The 27159-nt window shown below is 39.8% G+C and overlaps 2 protein-coding genes and 1 non-coding gene across 3 annotated transcripts; 2 read left to right on the top strand and 1 right to left on the bottom strand.

The window, feature by feature from the left end:
* Positions 1-84: 84 nt before the first annotated feature.
* TRNAM-CAU lies at positions 85-169 on the bottom strand. The gene is given in 2 exon segments: positions 85-120; positions 132-169. It is a non-coding gene; the product is annotated as a tRNA-Met (tRNA).
* Positions 170-3935: 3766 nt separating this feature from the next.
* Positions 3936-10772, top strand: LOC115726560 (calmodulin-binding protein 60 B-like). Its single transcript, XM_030656482.2, has 8 exons — positions 3936-4387; positions 5653-5728; positions 6157-6215; positions 6872-7365; positions 7444-7604; positions 7686-7889; positions 8180-8399; positions 9614-10772. Exons 1-8 carry the CDS (start codon positions 4275-4277, stop codon positions 10147-10149), a joined length of 1863 nt encoding a protein of 620 aa, XP_030512342.1. The 5' UTR covers positions 3936-4274; the 3' UTR covers positions 10150-10772.
* A 5518-nt stretch (positions 10773-16290) lies between these two features.
* Positions 16291-23353, top strand: LOC125314081 (calmodulin-binding protein 60 D-like). Its single transcript, XM_048275532.1, has 10 exons — positions 16291-16331; positions 16570-16642; positions 17133-17185; positions 17618-17671; positions 19262-19308; positions 19737-20230; positions 20532-20692; positions 20773-20976; positions 21820-22057; positions 22848-23353. The coding sequence occupies exons 2-10, from the start codon at positions 16576-16578 to the stop codon at positions 23351-23353; spliced, it is 1824 nt and encodes a 607-aa protein (XP_048131489.1). The 5' UTR covers positions 16291-16331; positions 16570-16575.
* Positions 23354-27159: the final 3806 nt, after the last annotated feature.

Here is a 27159-nt window from a genome sequence, read left to right as displayed (position 1 = left end):
AGGTGGTGTGATAATGATTCTAACTCCAAATTATGTGCGAGAGAAATGATCGTAAAAAAAATTGAAAAAAAAAAGGAACGGGTATGGGGTGAGAGAGGCTCGAACTCTCGACCTCAGGATAACTCAGAAGCTATGAGACCTACGCGCTAGCCAACTGCGCCACCACCCCATTTCTTCTTTGTGAAACGATAATAGTTTATATTAAACATTTCACGAAGCATGCATTTACTTTTTTTTGGGGGGAGGGGGGCCAGTATTGTTATTTTTTTTGTCAGAAGGTCCAGTATTATTAAACAGCGAAATCTTTGATCTGTTTTTCCTCTTTTATGATCAAAGAAGTTAGGTTACATTTAGTTGTCTAGATTCGAAATGAGGTAGAGTAGGCCGAGGTGAGATTAAAAATTTTCGGTTTGTAAAAGAAATCATTATATATTTCGCACAACTTAAGATATGATTGAAGTTTTTTGAAAATCCCACTTGCCCAGTGCAATCTCCCGCATGATTTTCATATATTCCCCTTAAGCTCCCTCACTAGCATTGTCAAGCCTGCTTGTCTCCTTTGCTGCTAGCTTCACTAGATCCACTGCCATTTCCACCTCTAAGATGTGTGGTTCTCACTCGACTTCATCGCGTCGGAAAGCAAAAGCTCGAGTCGCTACTTAACATCAAAGCCCGAGATTTGGGGTGTTGGGGCAGTGAGTGACGAGGGCGTGCATGCCTCTACTATGGACAACAATCTCAAATGAGCTAGCGCACTTATGACTCATGACCGGTGAGGAGATTCAAGTTCTTAGATTGCGATAGCCATTTAACGTATCATTTCTCCTTTTCTCTTATAATATCAAAACCCGATTGACCGGTCGCCGACCGGTAGCGATCGAAGGGAAAGGCAATCGTGTAGTGGTCCAAAGTGACGATGGAACAGGGTGAGATCCTGGCGTGATGGCCGGGGTAGCGATATCCAGAGGTGAGATTCCATCACTTCATGCTTAGAAGATAATAGAATATGTTAAGTTACTTTTCTAGTTTTTTAATCTAAATTTAGGATTTATCCTATCCCTATTCCAAAATTTTTTATCAGAATGTATTTGACTTTATCCAGTCTATCAAATACTGGATAGGATAATTCTAATGCAAGCTTGGACTACCAAATGCAATTCTAGATCACTTTTCAATTTTCAGAAAAATAACACGAAAATAAAAAACGAAATGATTGAATTGATCTGGGTAAGGTACCTGAAGTGTTTGAAGTTTATAAAGTTAATTTCTCCTAGGGGTAACTAAAAGTGTCACCAGCAAGTGACACGTGTCCGGTCACTGGTGCCCAACGACTCTTGCATTATCCCTCATAATTTTAAATGCGAAATGCCTACTCAATTCATCCGTAGGTGACCCGCCACGTGTCAAAAATCGGACGAAGAAGCAATAAACATCCAAAAACGAGAGCGGTCCAGAACTTGTTGGCGACGTTAACTCGGATTTGCGATCTCGTGAGAAATCATATGATTACTCCAGCCGATGGGACTCCTCCTGCTTGTTGAAGTTATTATCTCACATCGCTTGATAATGAGTTTTATATTCTCTTTATATTTATATAATCTCCATTCATTTATTAGCTTAAATTTTTGAATTGAACTCATTGACAAATGTACGCTCACCCCCAAATTATACTCTCCAACACTCTTAATGACTCCACTGTAGCTTGGATTTTATTTTTTTCATCTTGATAAATATTTGTGTCCGAAAAATATTAAAATTACTACTTGAACAAAACCATGCTTTCTTCTTCCTATTCTTTTTTTTTTTGGTTAATATTATGAAAAATCTCAAACCGATACATCTATGACAAATTTATCTCAAACTATTTTTTTGATCACGAAAAATCCCAAACTAGTATACGTGTGACAAATTTACCCCAAATTAATTTTTTGACCATCAAAAACCCCAAACCGATATATTTGTGACAAATTTATCCTAAATTAATTTTTTTTAATCACGAAAAATCCCAAATTGGTACACTTATGACAAATTTACCTTCTGTAAAATTGTGTTAATACCACGAAAAAATCCAAATCGATACACCCGTGAAAACCCTAAACCGATATACCCATCAATTACCACATGTCATCTAACTCGGTAATTTGACGATTAGATTTAATTAAAATTAACGGAGGGTAAATTTTTTACAGTTGTACTAGTTTGGAGTAAATTTGTCACAAGTGTATCACTTTGAGATTTTTTGTGATAAAAAAAATTGTTTTGGGTAAATTTGTCACAAGTGTACGAGGTTGAAATTTTTCAAGATATTAACTTTTTTTTTAATCTTTTCAATTTTATTATCTGTTCATTTTGTTTTTTGTCACAGATTTTTCTTCTGTCGATTAGGCTATTGCCGGCAAGGGGCGAATTCAAGTCAAAGATGACGAACCGCAAAAGACTAAAAGAAAATGGTCAAAGTTCTGATGATTACAAACAACCAATCAAACGGCTACTATAGACTATCGGCACACGGTAGCCGTAATCATATCCCTCACGTGGATAATTCCTCTTTTAATATATATATATTTTTGGTCGGATCCTCTTTTAATATTCAAATGTCCTTATCTTTGCCGACAAAAAAGAAAAAAGAAAAAAAACCAACGGCCAAGATTAACTCGATCCTCCGCACCGACCATCTCATGCAAAAACCAATCTACTTGAGTGCGCATATGTAGACTTGAGCATAGATTACAAAAATCTTGTTAAGTCGTCTTTAGACAATCATTATGGATAAAAGTCGCACGCTGAATTTGTAAATCCCATGAATACAGATGTCACTATCGTTTTTTTTTTTCCTTCCAATTATTGCAATTTCCAAAGTGTTTTCGTTTTCATGGATTCAAGTCTTTTTTCTTAAAAAAAAGGGCGACCGTCCGAGACATCGTGGAGCCCACTCGAGAAGAGATGAGGCGACTGCTATGACCTGGTGGGATCGATCGGATACCTCAACACCCGATCATACAGCACCGTTGTCCATCCGCGTCGTGCATAATGTGCGAACACGTTTTATCCACATCGTACATAATACGTGCTGATGTCCATATATGAATTTAATTAATTCTAATGGCGACATAAAGAACTTTTGTCCACATTCACCGTCGGATAAGCGACACGCGACACTTCGAGATAGCTGTTTAATCGAACTTATCCACATGTCAATAAAATTTCTTCATCGAAAGTGAATATAATGATTACCCGTATGTATTGGAGAGATGCTAGGCATATCTCATGTCAAAGAAGTGTCAAAACGTGAGACAAATGACAAGATATTACCCGATCGGTGCTAAACCTATTGTGTGGATCTCAATTCAATTAGAAACTTTTTCATTTTGATAATTTAGTCATAAACCTCTTGCTCGAAATTCCAGAGTAATTCTTCCGGCCAATTTCTCGCCGAAAATCCCCGACGTGGCCATCCGATCATCATTGATCATCCCACGTGGTACGTCACCACATTAGCGATTTTCGGCGAAAATTTGATCGGCCGCATAAGATTAGGATTGAATTGATAAAATTGGAAAATTTAGATGTGCGAAGGCGGGTCCTAAAGATTCTTTTTTCTTTTTATAACAAAAATTCTTTAAAAAAGCAATAATGAAAATTGAATAATAAGGGGCGTCCGTACACACAAAACTCCAAAGAAAAGGGGAAAAAAAGGACACTTTTCGAAGGCAACCAAAGCCCCGTCGCTGTTAAACTCGAGAGGCAAAACTGCGATACCAAACAAACGGTCGATCGAACGAAAATTCCCGGACGCTTCCCCGAAATTTCTATTTTCCTCCCCCCACTTTTTTCATTTTTATTTTTATATTTTTTTTATTCCTCCGTTTATTCTCCCCTTTCCCGCTCGCCTTTCTTTCTTTTAACTTTCTCGCTTCCTCCTCCTTTTATTTTCCTTTTCCCTTTCCCCGCGAATCAGAATCGCCGAGAAAATCTCTCTCACTGATTCTCTCTCTCTCTCTCTCTATCTCTGTATCCTCAGGCGTCACTCGCAGTCGCGGTCACTCGCCGCTCGCTGTCAAAGTGCTCGTGAGCTTCCCGGAAGCATCCGCCTCGGTTGCCGCGGAAGCGGACGGAAACGCGCTGACATCTTTTGTCAGGGTCTTTTTGGAGGTTTGTCGGGGAAACGGTTGGGTGGAGGTTGTTGTTTTGGTTCGAGAGTGTCGCGAATTCGTAAGCCTTTCCTCTTGTTTCTTCGGGAGACGAGCGGCGGGTTTTTTTTTTTGGGGAAAGAGATGCAGACGAGGTACATGGAGAGGTCGAACAGTATGAGCAGGGGGAAGCGGGGCCTGGACTCGAGCTCCGGCGAGGAAGGGCAGCCCGATCGGAAGCGGCCTGCTCTCGCGAGGTATAATTCTCGTCGATTTGTTTTTCTGGAGCCCTCGGTGCTTCGGGGGTGGATTGTGTAGGCCGAAGCGTTTTGACGTTGATGGGGTGGTGATTTTTCGCCTTTTAGGTTGAGCTGTCGCTTTTTGAGTGTCTGTAAATCGTGGGTTAGTTGGAGTTCGTTGTTTAACTTTATCAGCTGCTGAGTGATGGTTGGCGGCGGGACTTCGATTGTATCGGTAGTTTTTGACCTTTTGATGTCAGCAAAAGTTACTAAGTGTGAATTCAACTCAGGGTGCTTAGTTACTTCAATTATTTTGCTGTACCATTTTGTTTTAACAAAGCACGACAGTGTAAGGCCACCCAAGCGAGCATGTGCGTGCATTCATTTTCGCAAGAATAAACCAGTGAATTTTCAGGAGGAAGATGTAGGGTAGGTTTATGATTATGGCTGTACAAATTGAGATAAATAGTTTTGATGTTTTGTATCAGGTAAGATGTAAATGGGGCGAGACATGGACTGGGAAATGCAGAGCTGCTAATTGTATATAGCATGTAGTAATTAATGAATTTTTGCTGAAGGCTTCCTTTGCAATGTCGGGGTTAAGTCACCCAGACTGCTAATGGATCCAACATAAATATTTCACAATACCACTATTTCTCTTTGCCTGCGCCACGTTTCAGAGTGGTCAAATGCTTGTAGAGGTTGGGTTGAAGGTTGCGTTCATGTTTACAAGCTGCAATTCTTGCTATTTGTATGGAGGTATTAGTGCTCTGGCTTTGAGTTAAAGATTCCTAAAATTAGCTCCTTTTTTTCGCTGTGTTTGGCTTAAATTATCATTATTTTCCTGATATTATCAGCTTTGCCTTTTTGAAAAGGGAGTTCTGACTTTTTTCGTGGATTCCTCACTCTTTTTATCTGTTTTTTCGTTTTTCCCGCTCTCTTTTTCTGTGTTTGGCTTAAACAACGATTTTTTTTTTTTTTCACAAGGATCAACCTTGACATTTAGAAAGGGGTGTTCTAGCTTTCCCATGTGGATTCTTGACTTCTTTCGTCCGTTTTCCTTTTCTTTTCTTTTCTATATTAGTTGGAATTCTACCATCTTCCGCAAATAGCACCTAATGTCGCTAAAAGTTTTGGGCACCGAATTCGTCTCTGTTACGTGTCCTTGCCTTCTTCAGAGGGAATTTGTCTTTAATTATGCATCTTATGCGAACATGGTTGCTACTATGAGGTGTGTGTACATATATATATATATATATTAATGTCCCTCTATATTGATGCAGTGTCATTGTTGAAGCTCTCAAGGTGGATAGTTTGCAGAAACTTTGCTCATCATTGGAGCCCATACTTCGGCGTGTGGTAAGAAAAATTTGACAGCCACAAGCTTTTCATTTATTGTGTTTCCATGTTCTTTTCTCTTGGTTAATTAAGAGTAGGAGGATCAATTGATGAAGAAACTAGAGAACAGTAGCTATCATGATTTGTGGGACTGAGTGATATTCGGATTCTAAATGCATCACTGTCTTGTTACATTGGCTTGAGAGACTTAGGAGGAGAAGATCTTATGTATGGTGGCGATAAGGGTGACTATGCACTAGCAATAACATCCCAAACATGATATAGTGACTTTCATGGTTTAATTTACTGTTCAAATTTGGAATTGAGGGAATGGTCAATGCTTTCCCCTGCATAACTATATAATGTTCCTCAGAATTGGTGATAAAGGGGTTGCTATCTTTGAAGTTTTTAATATAGCCTAAGAACTTGCTTTTTGAAATGTTGACCAGGTAAGCGAAGAAGTGGAGCGAGCTTTAGCGAAATTGGGGCCATTCAAAATCACTGGGAGGTATACTATTTTTTAGCTAAGTGGAGTTATAATGATGAAATTTTTGTGTTGACTTGACGCTCTGAGTTGTGAATCTGGTCTGCTTGAGAAGACACTCATTAGCTCTGTCGGGGCATGTTGATTTGCCCGAAATTCTGCCATGGTTATGTATTTATACGATCGACCTTACTTAGTGGGATAAAGCTTAGTTGTTGTTGTTGCATGCTTGTTTATTCATACTTGACTAGACAAGTTATTTCAAACGGTTGTTATTATGTCATTGGTGGAGAATTCCCAGGTATCTTATAATTAGTTAATTAAAATTGTTGCGAAAGGATCAGGTAGTTCAACAGACAAAATCACTAAGTTGGGAAGGTAGATCAATACCAGTGTAAATAATAAAAGGGGTTGAATGGTTCATTCTGTGAATCATGTTTTAGCAACTACCATGACTATGTTGGGGATAGGATACATTGTCTAGTAACCGGCGAATTGTGGGTTGGTTGTTCTTTCTGTGATATGACCAATAGAATCCGAAGTTTGTGCAGATTGTGTTAGCCAATGTAAGGTTTTCCCCGTGTATTTCAGTCTGTTCTCTTTCCCGCTTTGACACATTTGTATTGATTTTTCCACTTAAGTTTCATGGCGCATCGGTCTTAAGGGTTGTGAGAATGTAGGTCTTCTCCTAAACGTATAGAAGGATCCGATGGAAGAAATTTGCAGCTCCAATTCAGGACCAGGTTGTCGCTCCCGCTCTTTACTGGAGGCAAAGTAGAAGGCGAGCAAGGTGCTGCAATCCATGTCGTCTTAATTAATGCAGATACAGGCTGTGTTGTCACAGCAGGTCCAGAGTCCTTTGTGAAGCTTGATGTTGTCGTCCTTGAAGGGGATTTTAACAATGAAGATGATGACACTTGGACTCAGGAAGAATTTGACAGTCATGTAGTGAAAGAACGTGATGGGAAAAGGCCACTTTTGACTGGGGAACTGCAAGTGACACTGAAGGATGGTGTAGGCACGCTAGGAGAGCTAACTTTTACTGACAACTCAAGCTGGATAAGGAGCAGGAAGTTCAGACTTGGTTTGAAGGTCTCACCGGGCTTTTGTGAGGGCATACGCATTCGTGAAGCGAAAACGGATGCTTTCACTGTTAAGGATCACCGGGGAGAATGTAAGTTAAGACAATCTTTCACATCCTATTTTGTCGGGGGCTGTCTCGGACAAGTTTCATTTTCTCTTCAATTTGCAGTGTACAAGAAACATTATCCTCCTTCACTGCATGATGAAGTTTGGAGATTGGAGAAAATTGGCAAAGACGGCTCCTTTCATAAAAGGCTAAATAAGGCTGGGATATTTACAGTTGAAGACTTTCTTAGACTTGTGGTCAGAGACTCACAGAGGCTGAGGAATGTAAGTATTAAGTCACAATATGGTTAAACTCGAGATACTTTTTTTTCACTTTGTTAATTGCTTCTTTTTGCTGTTTTATAGATTCTTGGTAGCGGCATGTCAAACAAAATGTGGGATGTTCTTGTAGAGCATGCGAAGACATGTGTCTTAAGTGGGAAGCTTTACGTGTATCATCCGGATGATGTTAGGAATGTAGGAGTTGTTTTCAATAACATTTATCAATTCAGCGGCTTAATCGCAGATGGACAGTATATCTCTGCAGATTCTCTTTCAGACGATCAGAAGGTGATTCTGCTTTTCTGTTGCTTCATTATAAACTGATCCTACATTCTGCAAAATGTGTCATCTTGAAAGGAAGGGCATTAGTGATCATTGCTTTGACATCTTTTGGTACCTTCAGGTCAAAAGATATTAGTTTCCTTTGCATGATGAACTGCCGTATCTTGTTCCTGTATTTGAGATCTACCGCATTCCGTTTTCGTGAATGATGTTTGGTAGACAAGATGTAGAATATCTTTTTCTTTTGCATGCCTTTCTTTTACATTGCAAAAATTGAAATGGCTCTATTCCTGAAGGTCCATGTGGACACCTTGGTAAAGAAGGCATACGACAACTGGATGCATGTTATTGAGTATGATGGCAAATCTCTGGTCGATTTCAACCATGAGAACACTGGTGCATCTTGCTCTGAATTTCCCATGGGTCAACAAGAGTATTCAAACATATATGATCACCAGCTTACTCCACCAAGCCTCTCAGTTCCGGTTTCCATGGACCAGCCTCCTGCAGATTCAGGTAGTACTAACCTTTCCCTATATAGTGTCATTGTGCTCATCATTTTCCGAATAGTTGATTCAGGAAACAGAGAGTTTTGGATAATTTTTATGTCAATCGCTGTTCTTTTCAACAGTAAAATGTCTGGAATCTTGTCAAATCTGTTTGATCTAACAGTGCGCCCCTCTTGGTAGAAACTTTATTTATCCTACATGAAAGTTGTAGGCTTTATGGGATAAAAGGAGTGATTTCTTTTCCTTTTTTAAAACTCTGGGGCTAAAGACATTTTACTCATATACTTTCCCGGCTGTCTTAGTCAACCCTCATGATCTATTTTGTCTCATTTAACTTCCATAATTAATCCCTTAATTTAACTCAGTCTTAAATCTGAAATTAGGCTCCTGACGAGTCTGATACTAAAGCACTTGATGTCAGGATCATGAAATCTAACCATTCAGTAGTTGTAAAATAGTCGGTGCAAGTTCCTACTTGTTCAACAAAAGTTGCAAAGTGATTTAAATGTCTCTTCCCTTTGTCTACCTTGGAGTGATTGGCCAATAACACGCGACTTCCGAATGCCATAAAGGAAGAGAGCTTGCTAACTATTAGCCGTACAATGGCTTGAACTTGCCCATGTGACACCACGTTCTTTAGACTCTGTTGTTCCAAACATTAGAAGCAATCATTTGGGCTAGACTAAGACAAAATTAAACTATAGGGGGCTGATGGAAGGTTTCTACTATTTTCTGTGTATGATCCACGCTAGATTTAGCCAACTGCCCTCCTACTTCTTCTATCTTCTTAAAATGCGTCTGTCTCAATGGCTTTCCACAGCTATGTATTTGTCCTCTTCCCATTTACTTTAAAAAAGTGAGCCACGAGGTCAGGTATAACACCTCTTGGACAGTTAAAACATCCAACCTGTAAAAGCAACCACCCAATCGCAAGAGCATAAGGGGGTTGACTGATATAATCCTGAAATTAGGGGGCAAGATGTAGTATTCCTGAAATCCCTACTACACAGAAATAAAAGCCACGAGCAGTGATTTGGTTGCTTCTGTATACAATTTTGTTTTTATTTTGTTCTGTGAAGTGTTGGTCCAACGTTTAGGTAGGGTCTTTCACTCTCTTATGATGTTCATTCTGATATATCTTTTGGGCTACTTCAGAAAGCAAACTACTCATCTTCCAATACTCACTGGTTTTTGCTTGCTCATTCTCCAAAATCTTGACAGGGTACAATGACAGTATTTCTACCAGATATCAGATGCAGCCACAAAACGTAAATGTCAATACTCTTCAGTTTGATGGCTCTTCATTCCCTCTTCAGAATCCATTAATCAGTTCCTCACACCAAACCCAGCTTCTGAGCCTTGGTTCCTCACCGGCATCAGCGTCTGGCTTTCATGCTGCGGGCCCATCGAGTCTTCCTCCTTACAGGGGAGCTGAGGAGCTTTTCTCGGAGGAGGAAATTCGTATGAGAAGCCACGAGATGCTTGAGAACGAGGATATGCAGCATCTCCTCCGTATCTTCAACATGGGAGGCCATAGCCAGTCCTCATTCAACGTTGCTGAGAATGGGTACCCATTTTCATCAGTACAAATGCCCAACCTATCTCCGAATTTCGCCTTCAATGAGGATAGGAGCCGCTCATCTGGCAAAGCTGTTATTGGGTGGCTAAAGCTTAAGGCGGCATTGAGATGGGGCATTTTTGTCAGGAAGAAGGCTGCAGAGAGACGGGCGCAGCTCGTAGAGTTAGATGAAACGTAGACAAGGAATGAAGATAAAGCTGATCTGGCTTTGATATTAATATGTTGCTCTCCTAGCCCTGCCTAATTCCGGTCATCCCCAAGTTTGGGTCGTGCAGGGAACACGGGCATAACGTCAGATTATATCTATGAGATGGTGCACTTTGAGCTCTTGCATTGGATCTGCTCCCTACAAATGGTCAACATCTGTGTGATTCTGTTGCTGCACAAAGCTTGATTCCATGAGCAGCTATTGTTGCACTAGTCTCTGCATGACTTTGCCGCCTAATTTGCGAAGATGGAACAAGTTGGAGCCATTTCAGCTGGAGATGTTTGATTATTAGAAGCTGAAACTGAAGGTGATTACTGGGAGGAGCCTTTCTAGAAGCTAGATAAGCTCGTACAAGTTCTTTCACGTGGTAATAGGAGGTAAGGTTGGTTAATTAAAGTAATTTCTATGGTCAGTTGTATATCAATCTGCTCGTCTGGATGCAGTAAGATTCAGAACCTATAGACTTGGTTTTTGTCGGTAGATTAACGACTGCCTTCAAGCGACTGTAATTAGAATTCTTAAGTTTATCAGTGTCATAAGCTGCAGCGATCGGTTTAGCGTGTGTTATTCACTTTCTCACAAAATGAAGCAAGACTTCTTGCAACATTGTTCAGGATTTGCATCGATATTGCTCTAGGGTACTCTTTTGCTCTCTCGCTCTCTGTGGCTAGAGATTTTGCACCAGATTTAAGGCAAGCCTCGTAAAACTGTAGCGGTAATAACGTATGACTTATGGCGTGCAGATTGTCTGGAGCTTCATCATTGTCAGAATATTGTATCACATGACATTGAATACGCATATGTGCATTCTTAGAGCTCCAGCGGCCCTGTGTCTTTATGATCAGGGTTTTTGCTGCAGCTTATGCTTGCATGATGAATCGGATGCCACATCTTATGATAGATGGGATGGGATTTGTCAGAAAAAGATTCGAATCTGATGGTCTCTGAAGGCATCCGCTTTACTAGCAGTTGGCTATGACTCGCATTATAGCCCGTGGTTCAACTTCGGCTGCATCGCCTTGAAGTCTAGAACTTCTTTTTCCCCTCAATCAAGTCCATAACTTGTTTGGTTTGTGTAATCTAGTGCAGTGTCGCGTATTTGATTTGCACAATTGAGTTTTTTCATCATTTGGCATTGAAAACCTTCGTCAATTTTGCTGATGTGGCATGCCGTAACGACGATGCGAAGAAGAGACGGCATTAAAGTACTGATAGTCCTGTCTCTTCGGAGACATCCGATAAAAAAGTACTGATAGTCCTTGAATTTCTACCGAATATTAGATGAGGTCCTGATCGTTTTTTGGCCAATTGAGGTCGTTGAACCATGGTCTTCGTCGTTCATATTGGTTCTGGAGACTAAAGTACGTATTGAAATGCTGGCATTAGCGCTGAGCATTGTGTCAAATGGGGGAAGGGGGAGAGAGAGAGTCAACAAGGGTTGCTGCCACTTTCTGAGCTCTGTGTCAAAGGGATGGCCCCTCGCATCTGGGGCAAGGGTGGCGCCTCGCTACCGTGCTTGGCAGGGGCTGCACCTTCGCTGCAGTGCTTGATAAGGAGCAGCGACGAGCGATCATGGGGGGGCGCCGCAAGCTCAAAGCTCAAGCGTTCGTGGCCATGAACTTGGAGCTTGAGTGATGACAGCAGCCGGAGTGACCACGGCAGATGCGAGCTCAGAGATCATGCACGAGCGACCATGGGGGACTTGAGCTCCAAGTTTGAGCGCTCATGGCAGCGAGCTCGAAGCTGGTGCTCGAGTGACCATGCCGGTTGTGACCTTAGGCCACGACTGGTAGCTGATATGGATCCACAAACTCCTCGTGCTAATTATCTATGCATAATCTGACATGGCACATGCATGATAATTTTGACCGAATCATGACACAACACGCAATATTTTGATGTTCATATCAGCAATTGTAATGTCCATGTCAGCAAAAATCAACTAACAGGAGAATAAGTATAATGGAAGGACTAACGTGGAATGTCTCGAAAAAATTAAACCAGAAAGAAGTTTTTGATTTTCGAACGAAAGTATAAAGACCACCGGCTAAAATTTAAAAACTTGATCGAACATCGGGCAAAAGCTCGAAAAAGGAAAAAAGGAAAAAAGAAAAAGAACTTATATTTGAAAAAAAAAAAAAATACACCAGGACTTCTAGAAACCAACCGAATTACAAAATGCTACATTTCGAACCCCATCCACCGCATCAACGGTTCGTATTTTTTTTCCCAATAGCACAAAAAAAAAAAAGTAAGTTTATGTAATCAAGTCGAGTCGAGCCAACACAACGCTGAGCCCGAACTCCGACAGAAAATCGAGATCTCGAGTTCAACTCCACTCGACTCGATTACGGGCAACTTTTGAAGTAACTCTAGCTTGTGCTCAAGCTCAATCTAAAGAGCTCGAATAATTTCCTTGCACGAATGTATGTGCGTGCGTGTGTGGGTATATTGTGTAATTAGAAGGATATATGTATCCATTCTCCCAATTACCAAATATGTTTTAAAAAAAAAGAAGAGACTCAATTAGACTTGCGAGCCTGTAAAGAGCTAAATGAGTTTACTAAACAAGATTTGGTGAGCTGCAATTAATTAGTAGCGACTCGATAGGAAAGAGAGTTTAGCGAATTGAGGCCGATAATTTTGTACAAATAAAAGTTAGTAAGCTTAATAATAAGGTAAGTTAAGAAAAATGAGTGATGGTAAATTGTTATAGAAATTTTTAATTTCAAAAGATACCAAATAAACCTTGGTGATAGCTCAAATAAGATTAGTTTGATCCAGAATAAGTACTCGGTGTGATGATGAACGTGGTTTGACTTTTGATCCAAAGTTTTGGTAACAATTGTATCAAGTAATCACAACTTAATTAATTATCGGCACCACAGAAAAAAAAAGATATTCAAGAAGATGCAATAGTCAACCAAAATGTGATTAAAAAAAAATAAGACTCTATGTGTGAAAAATGAAAAAATCGAACTTGGAATTTAAGAAAAAGAAGCGTTGGTTTAAACAAAAAAAGAATGTAGAATGTCATAAGAGTTAAGTATGGATGACTCAATAAATTTTTTCAACGGCTAATTTGATCGAGCTTCCAAAAAGTGTTTGAAATACTAAAACAGCATCGACGCTCCCTCGAGTACCGGTCATGTTAGATGGAGCTTAGTGGAGTGGTGAAACTCTAGATCACGACGTTTAAGTTTAATTTACATTCCTTATGTGATTCTTAAATTTTGAATTTGTAAAATCCTGTTCAAAATTCTTTACAATCAAGTCCCCCTTGTCGCCAATCACCAAATAACGAAATGTAATATGTGGATCGACACTGATCAAAGGCACGATATTTGAGTAATTAATGCCACCGTAAAATAGGAAAATCGATAGTCGTATACTACGAATCCTTAACAAACAGAGGAAAATGACAATTGCTAGGTTTTATCAATACATTTGGCCGAGATTCTGATCGCCAGAACTTAATTTTGACGTGTGAACGAATTAAGTAACCCATCCCTTGCTTGCCATGCCGGGACAAAGAGAGTGGACCGATGCTTCTTCTGCTGGAGAATTCAACGTAAGAGGACAGGCGGGACTCTATCCTAGATTACTCAAGTAAAGGCTATTATATGGGAATTTGATGGAACTCTCGTGTGGATTAATTTACAACACTCCTAACTTTTGCTTGCGGCGAAAGGTTTTATTACATTGATATTGTTCAAAAACTCACTATTTTTCATTGAGTTATGAAATGGATTAATTTACAACACTCCTAACTTTTGCTTGCGTCCATTGTTTTAGAGGAAATTTCAAATAAGGGTCTGAAATGCATGCACCAATTTTCTCAAATAAGAATATGAAATGAACCTTATTTCAAATAAGAATTTTGAAATGCCTTTATTATTTCAAACAAGAGCGTAACTAATGATATTTTCATTACTTACATTTTTCGAAGTTTTTCCTTTTTTCATTTTTTTTTCTTTGTTTTTGCCTTCCTTTTCGCCGATAGCCAGTCTCGAGCAAAGGGTGATTGGCCACCGGCGAAAAGGAAGGGAAAAAATAGAGGAAAAAACAAAGAAAAACTTTAAAAAGTGCAAATAACGAAAATACCTTTATTCATGCCCCTTTTTTGAAATAATGAAGGTACTTTAACTTTTTATTTGAAGTAAGGTTCATTTCGAATCCATTATTTAAGAAAATGATGTCGCTTCATGTCTTTAGTTAGAATTTTCCCTTTGTTTTACAAACGATGGTCGGTTATTCCTTGAACTTTTGGATATGGATTTTGGGATGTGACAGAGAATGTTAGATGAACTTACTAGATATTAAGGAGAACATCCAAAGTAGCCTAAACTTTAGATTTTATCTAGCTTTAGCTTTTTGGCTTCCCTTGGTTTGCCGCTTGAAATTGCCCTTTTATTTGCTTACGTGGGTCGTTACTATATTAATAGAGTTATAATCATGGGAAGAGAAAGTATCCTAATTTTCCCGTTTAGAAAAGAGAGAAAATAAATAAAATATTCACGTGCCATGAAATTTTCTTTTCCTCGAAACGAAAATGAGAACTCATGATGCGTTTGTTTCATGGAAAATCAAAGATTTGAAAAATATTTTCTAAAAAATAAGCACTTGTACCACTCATAAAAATAAATGAATACAAATTATTTTCATTATCGCGAAAATAGTTAGGCATAAAGTGTTAGTGATGATGAAAACCGTGGACTAATTTTTCTAAAAGATATAAGAATTTATTTTTTGAAAAATAATTTTAATTTTTTTGATTTCTCGTGAAACAAACGCACCCTAAGGTGGCAATTATATATTTCATAATTACCCATGGAATTTACTAGTCGTAGCCCTTGTAAGCACATCTTCTATGGGATGATGGGCGCAATTTCAATTTTCAATAAATTTCGGGGGCTTTATCGAAACATCTTCGCGTCACGGATCACACGTCATCACCGTACTATGAAAGCGCGTCAGCGGATAGACGTGAGCTCCAGGCCCCCAAGGTTTTGTTTTGGCAACGAGCGACAGAAAGCAAAGCTGCTTACGGCGTTGGCGTTGGCGTTGGCGTTGACCGAAGCGACTATGAGTGGACCCCACTTCACACGCAATCCACACGCATTGATTTTATTTGTCTCTCTCTCTCTCTCTCTCTATTCTTTTTTTTTAAATTTATAATTTCTATCTCCATTGAGGTTAGTTCTCTTAATTAACTAAGGAAATACTTTTCCACGTTATTATCCATGAACCTTATCCGTGCAATTCCATTATCACAATTAAATTTATTATCCTGCGAAAATTTTTCAATTTAATAAAACACGTGATTTTTGTTAATATTCATCGTTCAGGATCAAACCACACGCGTCCATATCCTTTACTACCCGTGACAAAATTAAGTAGAATCATCTTCTTACTTTTTTTTTTTAGTAATACACGAGACATAATTGCTTAAAACCAAGTCGAAATAGTCCGGCGTTATTATGGCAACGCAAAAATAAATCGTTTTGACATCATTAATCCAATGTAGAGCCATACTGATTTGCTTTCGACATTTCTCGAATGCGCATACAATATCTCGATAGATAACTGCGATCCAAACTCGGATAATTGTTATGATTTATAAGCGGTATTCATGTGTGATTAGAAGTGATTAATTTGACTAGCACGTGATCTAATGGATTAGAGACCGGGTAGAAAGGATTAACCACATACTCGGGGTTGAAGGCAAAAACAACTCAATTAATTTTTTTTAACTCAATTATTTGATAGGGAAGGAAATTGCATTTGCTAAAATCTGAGAAAAGCAAGGAAAAAGGAAAATTCTAAAACTGGCAACCTTTCCCGGAAATTTTCTTCCCTTTTCTCGGAAAATGACAAGTACAGAATAAAACACGTCCACTCCCGTGTGTTACGAACTCGTCACTTTGAGTTTGAGCTTGAGCTTGAGTTCGTGCATAGGCTGTTAATCGTCTCCTTCATTTCTCTGCAACATTTTTTCTGCAGCCAAATCCGTCCAAATTTCAGACACTTGCCCAGTTCTTGACAAGCTCCGCGAAAGAACAGAGAATCATGTCGTTGCAAAAGAGACCTTCGCCTTCCACTTCTTCAGGTCAAGCAAGTCTCCTCAAGAGGCCACGCACCGCTCGAACGAAGTAAGTTGGCTCTTCCTTCTCCACGTTTCGAATCAATGAAGGGTTCTTGAGTTGCAGATTCTTGGAATGAGAAACATGGCAAAGCCTGCGTTGAAGCATAACGGTGGTTAGCTTTTGCCTAGTGACAGTTCTAAATCGCTTTTGTTCTGTTATTGTTACTGGGTTACTCTGCTGTCCTGTTTGCCGAAGTTTCCTACCTTGGTTGTACTTCTGTGCTGATCCGATGATCTTCACACAGTCAAACATGGTGGCGGTACGGGAGGAATCTCGTGCCGAGGAGCGGGTTGACGGAGGAGGATGTCCGGAGAGTGGTAAGATGAATAAAGTAGCCAACTTGGACATACAAAATGCAGTCTCTGTTGTACTTTTTTGTTTTGGTCGGATCTCTGTTGTACTTGCAATTGTTGATCTCTTCGTTTAGAAGCGGTTGGATGCATTTCTGACCTTCTGGTCAGCTTCCGGATAGAAATTGGAAAGAGAAATTGCTGTGAGATGTATAGTTAATTATCGTTTGAGTGGTAAAAATGACCCGCTGACTGTTCTCGGCTGTTCCTGTGTGGCAGTTCCAATAAGAACATGATTTAGGCTTTCCATGTTTTGGACAATATGGATCACAAAAAGACCCAAATTTTCAATAATGTGGCTTGGACATAAGTGTTCCCTTGAATCATGGAAAATGTGGTCGATGACAAATTGCAAGTAGAAGGGGGACAATGAAGATACTTGTGATGTGAAACTTGAATGAGATGAAAACCGGACAGATTGCAATGTAATTCTTCGCTATTGCTCTTTGCCGGACAGGTCAGAGAAGAGCTGGAGCGTGCCAAATCTCAATCGACTGCGCATTGCCAAAGGTGAATATATTTCATTGGTTTGTGGCTGTAGCTTATCTGCATCAATTGATTCCTCTAGTAGAATTTCCTCGTGTATTGTCTCGCCAATGAAAAATATCATCGATTATCATCAGCCATCAATCCATGATTCTGTTCAGCAAAGTGTAATACCTGCATGTAGGTTCATTTTGAGATAGCTGCTAATTACCTTTACTTGCTTCTTCCATCGATGTACTGGATAAATATGTATTCCAGCTTTACGTTGACTTTTCGCGTCACCTTTGGTTAAGGGAATGCATTTTATGCGTCTGGTTTCTATCCTGTTATACCGTAATTAGGTCTGACATTCGTTTGTATTATTAACTGAAATTCTAGATATGGATATTTGTCTACTTGTTATGAAAATGTCCACAAGACAGCAGTTGCTCACGGTGTCTATTTTTCATGGTGTAGTGCTCACGGTGTCTAGATATAGTGTGCTCATTGGAGAATGCTGTTCAGAAACTGGTAAGTTAAACTGAGTTTATGAAATTTCCACTTTGTCTCAGACATATCTCTATCAACACTTCACATATGACTTGTTTATCTGCATTTCATGAAGTGATTGAATGTAATTATTGAACTACAAAGGCGGTTGCTAGCTAATTGATTTATGCGGACTGTTTGAACAGCATTTATTGGGCATGAACTTTGCACAATTTCTTTGTTTTATAAGTAAATGATTCATTTTATTGGACTAAATCCCATACAAGTCCAGTACACCATAATGTCCCACGTATGCAGCTGACATCGAGGTGCCAAACCTTCCCATTGATGTGAACTCTTGGGGTAGATCAACTTGTTATCCCTAGAGTACCTTTTACCCATTGAGTGACGACCCTTCACTCAGCACCATCGGATCACTAATGACGACTTTTGTCCCTGCACGATGTACAACTTCTTATAATATGGAAGTCTTGTATCTTGAAATTAATCCATCAAGTGGACTTTCAATCTAATGACTCCACTCACCAAATGACAACATGACATTAGTCTCCCGCTTCTACACCACCATGCCACCAGATCACGGCAATGTTATTCAACATGAACTTGCCAATTTCTACACCAACAGTTAAAATCACAGTATCTTCCTGAATTTTAGCTTCTAACAGAGACTTTTACAGACAAAAACAACTGCTAGGACACAGCAAGCTTTGAGGAGATACATTTTTATGCTTCACTGAGTTCCTCTCTCTCCAGAGATAATAAATAAATTGTCATATTCCAGAATAATATCCTCAGCAATAACTTCAATTCATCCTTTGCAGATCTAGGACATGAGAGCAGCTGTGAAATTTGTCCCCAAAATTTGCTTTGAGAATACACAATTAAGAACAAGTGCATTCAAGTTTAATCATGTTGTCACCATAGCACACAAGTGCTATGATGTCACCCTAAGTGATCATCATCTCCAATGTGTGCAACCTATTATGAATTGCTAACCAATATATAAAGCCATATGTTGGCACATTAGGCGTAAATTGAACAAGCCTAAGCCAAGTCAATTTGTTCCCACATGTCCTCACTAGCTTCCAAGCCTCCTTTACAGAGAAATAGCCCCTAGATGATCTGGTAAATACCACTTTGTCTACATCGCGAGAGTTTGGAGCAGTCAATCCACACAAAGCCATCTGAGTTTCAAGCAAATCATCAGACCTTGCTGGAGGCCATCTCCATTCATTTGCCTCAATAACATCTGCAACTGTGGCTTTATCACCTAAAGCTGAATCAGAACCATTCTAAAACACGAGTAAATTTTTGCGTGGACAGGGAATAAAAATGGAAAAAGAAAATGCATAGGATTGTTCAGCTGAGCTATATAGACAACTGCTGTTACGTAAGCATTGTGATTTCAAATGTGGCTGAAGAACTTAGCTAGTTCTTTTTTTTTTTGGTCGGACAACTTAGCTAGTTCAATAAGTTGTTTTTAAGATGGAACAACAGAAGAGGTTTTTCAATTCCTTTTGATGGAATGGATTGGTTTTGGCTCCCTTCTGCTTCAATTTTTTTTTTAATGTCCCCAACTTTGGAAATTCTTCTGTTGGTGGTATTAAACAGGAGGAAGCGGTGGAGCCTGCAAACAGTCACTCTCCCCACCTCAGAAGGTAAGAAACTACTTCCCCCGTGATACCACTGAGATCGGCATTTGGTGTAGTATTGAACGGTCATGCATTGTTGATGTTTTGGAGGAATAACTCTCAGACATACCACTACCCCCCCACAGCAAGCAGTCAGAGCTCACTTAGGTCAGGCCACAATGAATCAGTTGTGCTCCAAAGTGTCAGTGCTCCAATTTAGAACATAACTATCGTAACTTGAGAGCAGCAGACCATTTTATTTATTTATTGTTTAAATTTGCATTATTAAACTCTCTCAGACAATGGATCTATTTGTCCTTGTAGTTTCCCCGGCAGTAAGGCTTGCCCAAGTGAGATGTTTGGTAGTTAGACTCTCTTTGTAGTTACTTTTCCAATTTTCCGCTTCCATATCTTTCCTATTTCTAATGGTTTCTTTTTTCCTGGAGAAAATCCAGGGATAATGCTAAATCTATGGCAGAGAGTGATGCGAGAAACTTACAGCTTCAACTTCAAACCAAACTGTCACTTCCTATATTTACTGGAAAGAAACTAGAAGGAAAGGGGGGTGCTCGCATTTCTGTCGCCTTGATCGATGCTAATACAGGAGAAGTCATTACATCAGGGCTGGAATCCTCCATTAAGCTGGAAGTCGTCGTGCTTGAAGGTGACTTCAACAAAGATGATGAGGATAACTGGTCTCAAAAAGAGTTTGAGAACTATGTGGTTAAGGAACGTGAAGGAAAGAGGCCACTATTGACTGGAAACCTCCGAGTGACGCTCAAGCGAGGTGTTGGGGAGCTGGGAGATTTGATATTTACTGACAATTCCAGCTGGAATAGGAGTAAAATGTTCAAGATAGGGCTTAAGGTGGCATCGGGTTATTGTGGGAATACACGAATCCGAGAAGCAAAAACAGATGCCTTCTCTGTCAAGGAACATAGAGGAGAATGTAGGTCCTTCATAGTCTTTTTACAGCATATAAACCTTGTCCTTATGATGAACCATAAACATGCATAAACATGGTTTTGGACATCCACAATCTTCAATTTTCTAATTGAGAGCTTCATTCATACAGACATTTACATCTCGAATGAAAATTAAGATACATAAGAGATGGTCAGTTTCTTTGTTATTAGTAAATGTTTGGATCAGTTTCAGGAGAGAGTTTGCACACCTATCAGAAGTTTGCTTCTATTCATTGATTTTATGGTGACTGGGACCTTACTGTATATGTTTTCTTCCCTTTACAGCATACAAGAAAAATTATCCACCTAAATCTGATGATGAGGTCTGGAGGTTGGAGAAAATTGCCAAAGATGGGAAATCTCACAAAAAACTGCGGAATGCCGGAGTACATAAAGTGGAGGACTTTCTAATGCAACTGTTTACGGACTCTGACAAATTGAGAGAGGTAAGCAGTCAGTTAATGATTCTCAATTATTGTTTAATTGACTACGAAGAACGTAAGTCTTGTTTGTTCACTCATCATAGATTCTTGGAGAGAGCATAATACCGAAGTACTGGGATTGCCTCATTCGTCATGCAAGGACTTGCAAAATAAGTTGGAAACTTTATTTATACTATGTCGATAGCATGAGGAAGGATGGTGCTCTATTCAACACTGATGCTCAACTGATCGGCCTAATCAAAGACAGGGTATATGTTGCTACTCATCGACTTTCTGCCCAAGAGAAGGTAAGTAACTAGTTCCCACTGAGTTTTGTCAATCAAATTCATGCGCTGCAAGCCATCATGCCAAATTCATGTAATTTGTCCACTATTATCTATGTAATCAGTAATTTGATGTCTGCCCATAGCTGTGTGGCTTATTAGGTGTTAGAATCAACCAGTGATAGATGCTTTGTTGTTTTTTTAATCAGTAAAAGTAATATGAAGTCCTTGAGGAGGACTAAAAGGAAACTACAGATACTTTTTTTAGATCCATAATAGAGACTTCTTATTAGAGTGATTTTGAGCTTTCGCTCTTTGCTATGCAAAGTTGAGGATAGTGATCTTGTAAATCTAAGTGTTCCTCTATACCCCGTAGTGAAAGTTAAAACATGAGTAAGTTGGAAAGCACTTTCAGCAGTTGATTTGGTGTTATCCATGAAAATCGGACTGTAGTTTGAACGATTAACACATTCTACTATTACTCTCTAAGTTTAAAACCATGATGATCTTAATTACTTGCACAACACAAGTTGATGCGTTTATTATTTCCTCACCGTTCCTCTCTCGATCTTTACATCTTTTACCCTAAGGAGCCTTGGCTTGATTGTGGTCTCCATGACATCTTTCGAGCACCTGACCTTTATGTGGTGGAGAAATCGGTGGCAATAGGTGTAAAATAAATTGAGGTTCTTTCAATAGTTTTTTTTATTCTTTCGCTGTACCGCACTTGCGAACTTACTCTGAATGCATTTTCATACATGGGTATGCAATTGCTTTACTTGAAGTCAGAGTTGTGTACCTTCAATAATGGATATGAAAACTTCCATTAGTCCAACTTGAGCAATCTACCAAGAGATTTTCTTCCAGGAACATGGAGATACAATTGTCAAAAAGGCCCTTGATAACTTGACTGATGTTATGGAGTTCAATGGGGAGACCTTTTCTGGCTCAATGCAAAAGAAAATCTCAAGCTCTTTTCCATCTCAAGTCTTTGAAGGACAAGTTGAAAATAACACTCCTGTTCAACATAATCTGGCTCCACAAATCTGTGCTGCTCCAGGTGTTACGGAAGCTACTCTGGCAAATGTCGTCTCGACTGCTAAAGGTATGAGCCCTAGAGCACAAAAATATCTCTCCCTTTAAGCACATGCAAAGATTTGGCCTGTGAAATAATGATGAAAATAGGACTTTCCACTTGGTTTTTGAGCTTTAATAAATAATAGCAAATGTGTTTCAGATCCTTTATGATTTGGGTTCCACATGATATGAAGATTGTCCAGCTACCCTTCAATTGAACTTGCATCCAAGGAGAATTTACTAAATTTGCTTCCCCTTTGGCACTGACACATATGTTATCGGTAGAGGATTCCAATTTGCAAGTTAGGCTTCAGCGTGTCTCTAGATTCAAACAAAATGCTCAGAAATAGTTTTTTCTGATGATGAACAAACAAGAGGAGTAGGTTATTGCAGGTCACTGCCAAAAGCAGTAACCTAATAAACTCTCAGTACAAAGGCACGAGCCATAATCAAGTACTACATTTTATCAGGGTTCGATTGAATAGATGCAACACATACTTCGACATGAAGTGTTTATGAGTTAAAGTATCAAAATGGCCTGTAAGGACACGCAATGTGGAGAAGAGTCAATATCCAATGCTAATTATATACGAAAAGCTATATACTGCAAGCTGCGATTATTGCAAAATGTGCCTCATTATGTATGTAAGTGTTCTGTCCAAGGAATTAGAAAGCAACTACATAATTAGTTGGTAATATATATGTTCTGTCCAAGGAATTAAAAAGCAACTGCATAATTAGTGGGTAATATGTGCCTTCTGGAGTGGGTGATAGGGGCGGGGGAGGGCAAATACTCACGAACACCAAAATCTTGACAGGGTACAATGACGGTATTTCTACCGGATATCAGATGCTGCCACAACACGGAAATGTCAATACTCTTCAGTTTGATGGCTCCTCGTTCCCTCTTCAGAATCCATTGATCAGTCCCTCACACCAAACCCAGCTTCTGAGCCCTGTTCCCTCACCGGCAGCAACATCTGGCTTTCATGCTGCGGGCCCGTCGAGTCTTCCTCCTTACGGGGGAGCTGAGGAGCTTTTCTTTGGGGAGGAAATTGGTATCTTCAACATGGGAGGCCATAGCCAGTCCTCATTCAATGCTGCTGAGAATTTGTACCCATTTTCATCAGCAGACATGCCCAACCAATCTTCGAATTTCGCCTTCAATGAGGATAGGAGCCACTCATCTGGCAAAGCTGTTATTGGGTGGCTAAAGCTTAAGGCGGCATTGAGATGGGGCATTTTTGTCAGGAAGAAGGCTGCAGAAAGACGGGCGCAGCTTGTAGAGTTAGATGAATTCTATGTTGCACTAGTCTCTGCATGACATTGCCACGTAATTTGCGAAGATGGAACAAGTTGGAGCCATTTCAGCTGGAGATGTTTGATTATTAGAAGCTGAAACTGAAGGTGATTACTGGGAGGAGCCTTTCTAGAAGCTAGATAAGCTCGCACAAGTTCTTCTAGTGTCAGTTCTATATCAATCTGCTCGTGTGGATGCAGTAAGATTCAGAACCTATAGATTTGGTTTTTTTTGTTCGGTATTTGCATCGATATTGCTTTAAGGTACTCTTTTGCTCTCTCGCTCTCTGCGGCTAGAGATTTTGCACCAGATTTAAGGCAAGTCTCATAAAAATGTAGCGATAATAACGTATGACTTATGGCATGCAGATTGTCTGGAGCTTCATCATTGTCAGCATATTGCATCACATGACTTTGAATACGAGTATGTGCATTCTTAGAGCTCCAGTGGCCCTCGCCTTTATGATCAGGGTTTTTACCGCAGCTTATGCTCGTTAGATGAATCGGATGTCACATCTTATGATAGATGGGATGGGATTTGTCAGAAAAAGATTCGAATTTGAATGGTCTCCGAAGACATCCGCTTTACTAGCAGCTGGCTGTGACTCGCATCATAGTCCGTGGTTTAACTTCGGCCACGAACGCTAGAGCTTTGAGCTTGCGTCCCCTCATGATCGCTCGTCGCTGGTCCTTATCAAGCACTGCAGCGAAGGTGCGGCCCTTGCCAAGCACAGTGGCGAGGCGCCACCCTTGCCCCATATCAGGGCCATCCCTTAGACACAAAGCTCGGAAAGTGGCGCCTCACCCCTGTGCTTGGCAAGGGTCACGCCTTCGCTGCAGTGCTTGATAGGGACCAGCGACGAGCGATCATGGGTGGACGCAAGCTCAAAGCTCTAACGTTTGTGGCCATGAACTTGAAGCTTGAGTGACAACGACAGCCGCGAGCTCAAGCTTGAAGCTGGAGCGACCACGGCAGACGCGAGCTCAGAGCTCATGCACGAGCGACCATGGGGGACTTGAGCTCCAAGTTTGAGCGCTCATGGCAGCGAGCTCGAAGCTGGAGTGACCATGGTGGCCACGAGCCTAGAGCTTGAGTGACCATGCCGGTTGTGATCTTAGGCCACGACCGGTAGCTAACATGGATCTACAAACTCCTCTCGCTAATTATCTATACATAATATAACGTGGCACATATATGATAATTTTGACCGAATCATGGCACAACACAATATTTTGACGTTCATGTCAGCAATTGTATTGTCCATCTCAGCAAAAATCAACCAACAGGAGAATAAGTATAATGGAAGGACTAACGTTGACACATTTTGACGGAATGTCCTGAAAATTTAAACCAGAAAGAAGTTTTCAATTTTCGAACGAAAGTATATAGACCACCGTTGACATTAACCCAAAATTTAAAGGCTTGATCAGAACATCGGGCAAAAGCTCAAAAAAGGAAAAAATAACATATATTTGTAAAAAAAAAAAAAATTATACCAGGACTTCTAGAAACCAACCGAATTACAGAATGCTACATTTCGAACAAGTTTTGTGACGTGGCAACGCCACGTAATTAAATAAACTTAGTGCGGAAATATTAATTACGCTAACCAAACAAATTGGGGACTTCAAAGCACAAAAATAACGCGCAAAACCCAATTGCAAGATTCAAGGAAATTAGAAGACTTGCAAGTGTACTTAACCCTTCAAGAGTTTAGCTTCGTTCATGTAATCAAGTCGAGTCGAGCCAATACAACACTGAGCTTGAACTCCGATAGAAAATCGAGATCTTGAGTTCAGCTCCACTCGGCTCGGTTATGGCCAACTTATGAAGTAACTCCAGTTGGAGCTCAAGCTCAATCTAAAGAGCTCGAATATTTTCCTCGTATAGTCGTATGAATGTATGTTGTATGTGTGGATATATTGTGTAATTAGAAGGATATATGTATCCATTCTCCTAACTATCAAATAGGTTATTAAAAAAAAAAATAGACACTCGATTAGACTTGCGAGCCTGTAAAGAGCTAAATGAGTTTGCTAAACAAGATTTGTTATTCTGCAATTAATTAGTAGTAACTCAATAGAAAAGAGAGTTTAGCGAATTGAGGTCGATAATTTTGTACAAATAAATATTACTAAACTTAGTGATAAGGTAAGCTAACAGAAACTTTTAATTTCGAAAGCTACCAAATAAACCTTGGTGGTAGTTCAAATAAGATAGTTTGATCTAGAATAAGTACTCAGTGGGATTGAAAGATTTTAAATATTTATTGGACCACGAGATTTTAAATATTTATTGGACCACGACTAATTACTCTAAAAGCTTAAGTCATTAGAAGAATACATGGTTTAATATTTATTCATTCCAACAATGGACATATTCATTGAAGAGGTAAATAGGTGTCCGGAAAGGTTTGAACTCAGAGCCTCCCGCTCCGATACTATGAAAGATTTTAAATATTTATTGGACCACGACCATGATCTAAAAGCTTAAGTTTGTTAGAAAAAAACGTGATTTAATATTTATTTTTTCCAACGGGGATGTGAATGTGGTGTGGGTATTACTTGCTGGAATGAAAGTAGAATGTTATTGTTAAATATGTCTCGAGTTTAAAATAGTTATTGGCACCACAAGACAAAATATGGGGACCACGTTTGATCATTACTCAAGATTTTGGTCCGACACTTCTTTCTTGAGTAATGGTAGATCAAGATTTGAAAAAGAGAGTACAAAAGGAAATTTTGTGGGCCCAGCGGTGGTGGATGAAAGGAATAAAAGAAGAAAAAGGTAGGGTTTGCTTCCCTCCTTTCATGTTGAACCTGCAGAAGCCTTCGTAGGGAAAAAGAAAGAGAAATCTTGGTGGGTCCCGATCAAAGGTGATTTGGTTGATCACCTCATTATTGCTCTCATGTATAAAGCGTGGGTTTTCTTCTGAGAAAAAGAGCCACGCATAAAAGAAGAGAGAAAGAGAGCCGCACAAAGAAGAGAAGAACAAGTAGAGAAAAGCCGCGCGAGAAAGATAGCAAGAGACGTTCTTGTTTCTTGGCCGTGCGCGAGCTGTTGCTTGGGCTTGAACACGCGAACGGATTTGTGCTTCGTGAGTTTTATTTTGTTATATCCAATTAAGTTGTTTATTTGTAAACACTTTGGGTTTGGGTATAATCTAGGTGCGGGAAACACGAGCGTATTGAGCGATTGTAATTCCGATTCTCCGATTATAGTTGATTGTTCTTGCTGGCTCTCCCGTGGATGTAGGTACCGATATTCGGACCGAACCACGTAATTCCCGGTGTCATTTATCGTTCCTCGTTATTTCTCGTGGCTTTTCGCATTGATTTATTTGCAAGATCCGGGTTAGCTTCCGCACGTTATATTACAACAATTGGTATCGGAGCACCAGGTTCGGATATTCTAGATTGTGATTTGGGGTTTTTTTGCTTGTTTGATTATTATCTGGATATCCTGTGATTGCAATTATGTCTGGAGTGAAAGCTGAAATTGAGAAGTTTAACGGGAGGAACAACTTTGGGTTATGGAGCCTCAAGATGGAGGCGTTATTGACAACTCAAGGTTTAGCAGAAGCATTGGAGGGCAAGGCTGAGTTGCCCGAAACGATGACAGAATCTGAAAAGGATGTGGTAATGAGGAAAGCTAGAAGTTTAATCCTGTTGAATTTATCGGATGAAGTGTTAATAGAGGTTGGCGAGGAGAAGGATACCGCAGCATTGTGGGCAAAACTTCGGGCGCTCTATGTAACGAAGGGTTTGAACAATCGCTTATACATGTTGAAGAGGATGTTCCAGTTCGGATATATCGAAGGTACGTCTATC

The sequence above is a fragment of the Rhodamnia argentea genome, chromosome 3, assembly GCF_020921035.1.
Source record: "Rhodamnia argentea isolate NSW1041297 chromosome 3, ASM2092103v1, whole genome shotgun sequence".
Classification (NCBI taxonomy): domain Eukaryota; kingdom Viridiplantae; phylum Streptophyta; class Magnoliopsida; order Myrtales; family Myrtaceae; genus Rhodamnia; species Rhodamnia argentea.
The sequence above is the reverse complement of the archived record's forward strand: the minus strand, read 5'-3'. Positions and strand labels throughout refer to the sequence as shown.

Excerpts from the sequence above, each read along its gene's own strand:
- LOC115726560 (XM_030656482.2), top strand. The coding sequence starts at position 4,275 with ATGCAGACGAGGTACATGGAGAGGTCGAACAGTATGAGCAGGGGGAAG. Across the intron at positions 4,388-5,652 it reads AAGCGGCCTGCTCTCGCGAG|TGTCATTGTTGAAGCTCTCA; the intron begins GTATAATTCTCG and ends ATATTGATGCAG. Across the intron at positions 7,890-8,179 it reads CTCTTTCAGACGATCAGAAG|GTCCATGTGGACACCTTGGT; the intron begins GTGATTCTGCTT and ends CTATTCCTGAAG.
- LOC125314081 (XM_048275532.1), top strand. The coding sequence starts at position 16,576 with ATGGTGGCGGTACGGGAGGAATCTCGTGCCGAGGAGCGGGTTGACGGA. Across the intron at positions 17,186-17,617 it reads TCGACTGCGCATTGCCAAAG|TGCTCACGGTGTCTAGATAT; the intron begins GTGAATATATTT and ends TTCATGGTGTAG. Across the intron at positions 19,309-19,736 it reads CACTCTCCCCACCTCAGAAG|GGATAATGCTAAATCTATGG; the intron begins GTAAGAAACTAC and ends GAGAAAATCCAG.